At 50.7% G+C, this 8,093-nt stretch overlaps 1 protein-coding gene across 1 annotated transcript in view; it reads right to left on the reverse strand.

The window, feature by feature from the left end:
• Positions 1-7,316, reverse strand: part of TREH (trehalase (brush-border membrane glycoprotein)) — a 12,187-nt gene extending 4,871 nt beyond the window's left edge. Inside the window, exons 1-4 of the mRNA XM_010830648.1 lie at positions 7,178-7,316; positions 809-909; positions 528-672; positions 323-445 (exon numbers count right to left, since the gene is read on the reverse strand). Of these exons, the coding sequence (XP_010828950.1) occupies positions 323-445; positions 528-672; positions 809-909; positions 7,178-7,266 (458 nt within the window). The 5' untranslated portion in view covers positions 7,267-7,316. The remainder of the gene's footprint in view (positions 1-322; positions 446-527; positions 673-808; positions 910-7,177) is intronic.
• Positions 7,317-8,093: the final 777 nt, after the last annotated feature.

Here is an 8,093-nt window from a genome sequence, read left to right on the forward strand (position 1 = left end):
CAGCAGAGTGAACAGTCACCACGGGGTCCGAAGGGGTGTGAAGGGCAGGACAGGGCAGCTGGGGGTGGAGGATGACCTCAGTTTGCCTGGGGGAGGCAGGGAGGGCTTCAGGGAGGAAGTGAGGAGTTAGAAGTAGATTGCCCTCCTCCCTCTCAGAAGTTCTTTTTGAAGAGTTCTGTTCAAGGACTACGTTCTCAGGAAATAGGTCCCAGTGTCTTGCTGGGTCCACATCAGGTGTTTTCTGTTCATCCCCTCCCAGCTCTACACAGGTGAGGGCGTAGAGGGAACAGGAAGGGCCCTAGGCAGCTCACCCCTTCCCCACCTCCATCCCCTCTGCGAGGCCCAGAGCACTGATACCTTCTTTCCCAGCTTCTTCCAGAGTTGGTGCAGCTGCCCTGCCCAGGCTCGCAGCCTGGGGTCCAAGATCTTCTGCAGAAACTGGGGGCTGGAAGACCACGGGGCCCACAGGGTTGAGGGTGGCAGCCCTGAGCGAAGGCCCCTCTCCTGTTCTGTGTCCAGGGTTGTACCTGTCTCTCCAGTCCTCGGGGGTCCAGGGCTGCAGCTCCTGCCCCACAGCCCGAAAGTGTTCTTGGACGAACATTTGCAGCTCCTGCCGGGGGATGCTGAGGTTGTGGGTCTGGGCCAGCTCGCGGAAGTGCCTCAGGACTTGGTCTGGGGGACAGGCAGCAGGAGGGGTCAGCAGGACCCCAGGGAGCCTTCCCTGATCAGACACCCCTGCCTGCCTGGTCTTGCCCGCTGCCTTTTGGTGGAAGGTTCAGGAGAAGGCGGGGCCCCCCGGGGCTCTCACCTGGAGCTGAGGACAGTGGCATGTCCACAAACTGCTTATCATCCTGGTAGAGTTTGGCCATCTGAACTTGCCGCAGGAGCTCCCCGTGGCAGTAAATCTGGCTGCAGAGAGAGTCGGGGAAGGGAGTAGGTCAGGTCACCACCAACAGGGGAGAAGAAAACAGGAGTCTGGGGCGTGTTGACTGGAGGGGCGAGGACTGTGTGTATGCCAGGGCATGTGCACGTGTGTGCCTGTGCACGTGTGTGGTAGGGGTTTTTGGGTGGTGGTGACATCAGGGCTGAGAGAACGCGGAGGGTCCTTGTGCAGTAAAGGACCTAAACAGTTGTCTGAGCCCAGCTCGCTGGTTAATTTGAAACAGTATAGAAAGCCAGGTGGACAAGAGGAGGGAGGGCGCTGTAGCTCAGAGCGTGTCCACACCAGGAGTTTCCTGTTCATCCTCTCCCAGCTCTACGCACGTGAGGTGGTTTAATGGGAGAGAGTTCAGTGGATAGGGATCCGGAGGGGAGGAGCGGAAGGGGCTCGGATCGGTTCTCAGTGGCGCTTTGATCAGCAATTGTGGGATGGACCAGCTCTCTGTTCAGTGGCTCCGTGTGGACCCAACTGGAAGGGCTTGTGGCAAAACACTGTGGATTGTACTCAGTGGCCGCAACGAAAAGTTTGAACCAGGAAATTTCCAGATGTAGTGTACGATACACACCATATGAGAGAGGATCACTAGCTTGCTATTGGATATTGATGGAAACCTCCTCTATGATTGAAAAACACAAAACATTCTTGAAACCATGAAATACTCATAATGCCTTGGGTGATGTCGCTCTGATAAAGAAGGCAGTGCCTTGAGAGTTCCTTAACGATGGAGATGGTTTCCACAGGAGCAGGCTGCTGGGGGAATGCAAAGAGGTACTTTTTGTGTTCAAGGGCAGGTGGCCTCATTCCTGCAGGGCTGACTGGGGAAGCAACAGAGAAGCCACCAGGAGGTGCCCTGTGAACAGCTTTTTATTGACCAAGCAAAAACTTGGTCATTTAGTGATGGAAGTTCCAAGTGGACAGACAGTATCTTGGTTGGAAAGCCACTGCACCCTAACTGCCTGATGGAGATCTTTGGAAAACATAAGGACAAGCCAGCCCCATGGGCTGAATTGCAAGCTGTTTCCCTTGCAGTGGGGCTCCCCCTGGTGGTTCAGATGGTAAAGAATCCACCTGCAATTCAGGAGACCTGGGTTTGATCCCTGGGTCAGGAAGATCCCCTGGAGAAGGAAATGGCAACCCACTCCAGTATTCTTGCCTGGGAAATCCCCTGGACAGAGGAGCCTGGCAGACTACAGTCCATAGGATCATAAAGAGTCAGCCACGGCTGAGTGACTAACACTTTCACTTCCCTTGCAGTGATGGAAGAATTGAATGAAGAAAGCCCCTATGTTTGGCTTTATATTGATTCATAGACATCAATGTGTTCTATTTTAATGCACTATTCAAATTCCCATAGTGTTTTCCAGAGGACCATGCCACAAAAGGGCGTCATTTTTATATGCCAGTTTCCCATTGCCCTTCTGTCTGACCATATGGCCAGGCCATAGGCCCCTGACCGAGAGTAGGCAAAAACCCAAACACAGCGACAAACAGTATGTTACTCAGCCCACCGAGCTGATTCGGTGTTGTCTTCTTTAATAAGAGTGGCAGTCTTTCAAACAGTATGTCGTATGTTCACCTTGGGCCTGCCATCCATAAACCGAGCAATTCATCGTCAGTCAATCAAGAGCTGTTCATAGGGCACTTGCCTAGGTGACAGTTGAATTTGGTAGTTGCTTAGGTGGTTTCAACATCATTCCTAGGGGAAAAGAGTCTGACTGCTCTTAAATACACTGACTAACTCTCCATTCCCCCAGGAGCAGGGTCCTGCATAAACCATTTCCATTTTCTTATGGAACTCCTCTGGGCGTGTCTCTTCGTCTTAGAGCATTTTCCAATATCACCTAAAGTAATATGGGAATTTCAGGTTTCAATATTATCTTTTGACCTTCAGTCATAGGGAAAGCTTCAATTAATATCTGATAGCAAACTAGTAACTGCCTCTCCAGTTGAAATTCTTTAGTCCAAAGTCTCAGCTGGGAGGTGCCCAAAGGCTTTTCCTGTAAGTTCCAGTCTGTGCTCCCCAGAAGAAGGCTACAATCTATGTGGACTCAGGCAATCTTATTGGTTCTCATTTGGAACATTCAATTAATATTGCTTGAGGGATGGCTTTACGTGTCTCCTGCTTTATAATACTAGACAGTGGAAACATTCCCCAGTCAGGTATTACAATATCCATTCCTGTAATACATTCAGGTAGAATAGATGCAGTCACTTCCCAACAGAACCGTTCAAGCGCCAATTTTCATTCAAACTTTCATCTTGGTTGCACCGACCCTTACATCCCTCACTGCGCACCTCTTAGAACTTCAGCAAGGTCTGGGTTTTGAGTACCAGGGAGGCTAAGTGTTCCTAGTCAATCATGACATTCATTTCCATAAAACATTCAGGCGAAGGAGAAACAATCCTTTGACATAAAGCCTGGTTAAACATTCCATTTTTTTTCATACTACCTTTCCCCTTCATCCCATCAACTCTTGCATTTCTATATCCTCTTAATCTGACTGTAGCCTCTTTTAGGTCCTCTTCAGTGGCTTTTGGTACCGCAGTGCATGGGGTTCCCATGTCACAGAGTCCAGGAGCCTCCTCTACCCTCTGACCATTTTGCCCACTGCCACGTATCCGGTTTTGGGTCTCCAGTGTGGGGCAGAGCTGAGGGCCCTGACCCAGCCATCAGCCTTTATAGTGTGGGGCAGAGCTGAGGGCCCTGACCCAGCCATCAGCCTTTATCTTGATTATATTTTGGCGCCATAGCCCCAGCAGATTGGAGGTCAGGCTTCGTGTTGCTGCCTATGTCTTGCTCCCAAGTTGCTCCCAAGTAGGGTGAATAAAACAGATTTGTCTTGGGCCTTTTCATTTTGGATGACCTGCAGGGGTTCCCATTGGTTCAGTCAATCTCGAAGGATGCTGCATGAAAACCTTTCTTTTGGCCCTGTCCACAGTCCATGGGGTCGCAAAGAGTCAGACACGAGTGAAGCCACTTAGCGTGCGTGCACGCATGGCTGCTTTATTCATCCCATTTCTTGAAATCAGTCCTTTGATTCTCCCTCTTTTCTTCCTCTTTTGTTTTGCTCCCATAAATGTTTGCTTTATTTACTCCATTCTTCTTTTTTTTTTTCCTGTCATGCACCCGGGCTTGCAGGATCTTAGTTCTCCCACCGGGGCTCGAACCCGTGCCCTTGACACTAAAAGTGCAGATCCTAACTACTGTACTGCCAAGGAATTTCTTATTCACCCCATTAAAAAAAATGTTTATTTATTTACTTATTTTTGGCTATGCTGGGTCTTTGGTGCTCGTTTCAGAGCATGGGCTCTAGGGTTCTCCGGCTCAGTAACTAAGACTCACAGGGATCTTCCCGGACCAGGGATCAAACCTGTGTTCCCTGCATTGATTGTGGATTCTTAGCCACTGGACCACCAGGGAAGTCCTCACCCCATTCTAAATAACTTTCAAGATGCCTATCCTGCTGGGACGAGACCGTTGGCTCTGTCCTCTGTCTATCATATTCTCTTGGGAATCAGTCTAATTTTCTTCATTATTTGTTGTTTCAGAATAATTTTTTCCTTTGGAAATGGCTCTGGGGCTACTGGCTGCACATCAGGGGAGCCAGAAGCAGGACCTTCCCCAGCACATTCTGTTAGCAGAGTCCCTGAGACCAGAGGCTGTATTTAGGACTGACTAGAATCTTAGTTTGGCTTATCTCTCACTTTCATTTTTGCTATTCTAGATGACAATACCCAGAAATTCTATTTTTTATTTTTTGCTTCTTATTTTGCACTTTCTTATGCATTTGGTCAGCGAATACCCCAAGAGTTGGATCCATCAGCTCTAACTTCCATTGGTAACTTTTACCTCCAGTAACTGATCACAGCAAAACTGCTATTCTGAACACATGGGTGACCCTGTGGCCATCCAGGAATCAAAAGATGCTCGTTCCTTGCCCTTTCATCTTGCACTTTCCAAACCATGTGTTTTAGTGAGACAAGATCATCCTAGCAAATCACACATGTTCTGACAACAATTACAATATTGCAATAAAATTCTGCCACCAAGAGTTAGCTTGGATGCCACCCCCAGGTCAAAGCTATAGTCCCCAACAAGATTGCCCTCACTCCAGCACCAGTTATAAGTTCAGGGGTTCTAAAGTTTCCACCACTTCTGACCACTGGCTACAAGTTCAGGAGTTCCCATGAAAATTTGCTAGAATTAAAGTTTTAGTGATTTATAAGAGCGGTTCACAGAACTCAGGAAAGCACTATATTGGGATTGCATTATAGTTCTCATAAGGATACAAGTCAGGACTGGCCAAACGAAGACACATATAGGACAAGGTCTGGGAGAGTCCTGAGCACAGAGCTTCTGTGTTCTCTCCGCATAGAATCAGGACACTCCAACCTCCTGGCGCATTGAAGGTCAACCAAAATGAGGCTGCACTGAACTTTGGTGTCTGGAGTTTTTCTTGGGGTTTCGTTGCATAGGTGCATGCCCGCATGTGTGCTAGGTCACTTCAGTCACGTCTGACTCTTTGAGACCCTATGGACCGTAGCCCACCAGGCTCCTCTGTCCATGGGATTCTCCAGGCAAGAGTACTGGCGTGGATTGCTGTGCCCTCCTCCAGGGGATCTTCCTGACCCAGGGATCAAACCTGCGTTTCTTATGTCTCCTGCATAGGTAGGTGGGTTTTTACCACTAGTGCCACCTGGGAAGCCCCACTGCATAGGTATGATTGATTAAATCATCAACTATGTGATTAAATCCAATCTTCCGCCCCGTCAGGAGGTCAGGCTGGTATCAGGCACCTCAAAGCCCCAACCTTCTAATCACTTCATCTTCTAACATGACCTGTCCTACTTCAGACATCTTAGTAGCATGACCCATCTAGGGACTCATTATGAGTCACCTCGGTCACAGAAGCGATTCGAGCTTAACCTGAATACCAAAGACACTCCTGTCACTTGGGAAATTTCCAAGCTCTTAAAAGTTATATTCCAGGAACTCAGGACAAAGACTGGACAAATTCTTTGTTATACGATAAGTTGTTTGTGCAGTAAACAGTTGACATAGCAGATTGTGTTTATACCCTGTACATTTCAAAGACAGTCTGATAGGTGCCTAAGAGATACCTTCTAAGCTCCTGGGGCCCTACCTGATAAATTTTTGTTTCCTGGGACCTTGGACCATGCCAGATATTTTATCCTATTAATGTGATTTAAGGTGGGGGCTGAGGGCCACCCATTATCATTTTGACCTTTAGAGACCTGGAGAATGAGTAACTAGGGTCACCATGAGGATACACTACGTCCCTGTAACTGATCCCCAGTAAAAATTCACGGGTGCCAAGGCTTCCTGTCTGGCCGTGCCTCAGGTGTGTATTAAACTGTAACCATGAGTATAAACATTTGGTGAGTACTAGTGGGAGATATGGGCTTCCCCAGTGGCCCAGGGGTACAGAACCTGCCTACCAATGCAGGAGACATGGGTTCGATCCCTGGGTCAGGAAGATCCCCTGGAGAAGGTCATGGCAATCCACTCCTGTATTCTTGCCTGGAAAATCTTATAGACAGAAGAGTCTGGTGGGCTACAGTCCATGGGGTCGCAAAAGTCAGACACGACTTAGAGACAACAACCATCACCAGCGAACTTCTATTATTACTTTTCTTGCTTGTTATGTAATAATAACCGTAATAATAACCTTCATGGACCTCATTTTTCTAGTTCACTGCTGCAAATCAGGAGGCATAGCAAGAACTCAATAAACCCATGATGAAGGGAGAGTGGCTGCCCTGTGAGTCCCAGAAGCAGGATGGGGTCGCTCACCCCTGCTATTTGGAGATGGAAACTGTGGCTTTGGAAAGAGGTTTGGTCATGGAGGTCAGAGGTCAAACCCAGGGGCTCCTTGCAGGTCCCTACTCCCACTCTCACATCCAAGGCAGGGAAATTGAGCAGGAAGTTTCCCAGAACAACCCTGAGAACAGGCCTGCACAGTTCAAGGAGCAGCTAGAAGGGAGAGCAGAGGGAGGGAGCACTCCCTGCGTGCAGGCTCCTGGCCTGTGTCCAGCCGCCCACAGGCTGCCTCATCTTTTCCTAGCACTGGGGGTCAGTGCCCAGCACAGATCCTGAGACCTGATCTCCTTCCCTTCCCTCCTCTCTGGAGGGCTGACCCCGATGCTTGAGCTCTCCTCGCGGCCCTCCAGACCTGGCCTTCTGGCTGCAACCCCAACTGCCTTCTCCGCTCCTACCTTCCACAGGGTGGGGGCAGGGCCTCCTGGGACCCCAGCCTCAACCCCAGCAGGAGCAGCAGACGCAGCCCCCAGGTCCTCCCCTGCATGACGCTGTGGCTGTGGCCAAACAGGAGCGCCAGGTGCCTCCTGCTAGCCGGGGCGCAGCCTGCTCGCCTCGCCCGCCAACCCGGGGCAACCAAAGTCCAGGTCTGAGGCGTGGCCACACGATGAGCTGGGCCACGCAGACCGCTCTGTGCTCCTGCCCTCAGTTCACAGGGGCCGCCCCTGCCCCCTGACTTGGTCTTTTCCTCCCCTTCTGTTTCTCAGCCTCAGCTGGGGCCTCCTGCTCAGGCCCTTCCCGCAGAGGCGGGGTGAGTGTGGGGAGATGGGACAAAATTCGGCCACACATCTGTGACCCAGATGCCGGTCCCTTTCATGGCCCCGAGGTTCCCACCTCAGGGGGTTACCATTTCCTTTAACATTTCAAACAGAAGGGCTCAAGATTCTGTCCCAGGTACAGTGTGAAAGCCCAGGACCCTTGTGATTATCTACCAGGAAGGCTGTGGGAGCACAGGCAGGAGGAAGACCTACCATGCTCGGGACATTTCCTGCGGGTGTTGAAGATGACATAGGAGTTTGCCAAGGAAATGGACTGGAGACCATTCCAGTGTTGGCAGTGGCAGGGCAGCTGCGAGAAGCTCAGCCTGGCCAGAGAGACCTGGGGTTGGTGCAGGGGAGGGAAGCGAGGCAAGGCCAGAGGGACGTGTTGGCACCAGCCTGTCGGGGACCTTTGCCAAAGCCAAGGAGGCAGCGGGTTCCAGTGAGGGAGCTGGCAGAGAAGCCCGTGAGCCGAGGCAGCAGAATTTGATTTACTGTAGGAAGCTCCCCGCTCGGCACCAGGGCAGGGGTGGGAAGGGGCGGGTGAGGAGGCGGC

This window comes from Bison bison, unplaced genomic scaffold, assembly GCF_000754665.1.
Source record: "Bison bison bison isolate TAMUID 2011002044 unplaced genomic scaffold, Bison_UMD1.0 scf7180017864518, whole genome shotgun sequence".
In the NCBI taxonomy this organism is placed as follows: Eukaryota; Metazoa; Chordata; class Mammalia; order Artiodactyla; family Bovidae; genus Bison; species Bison bison.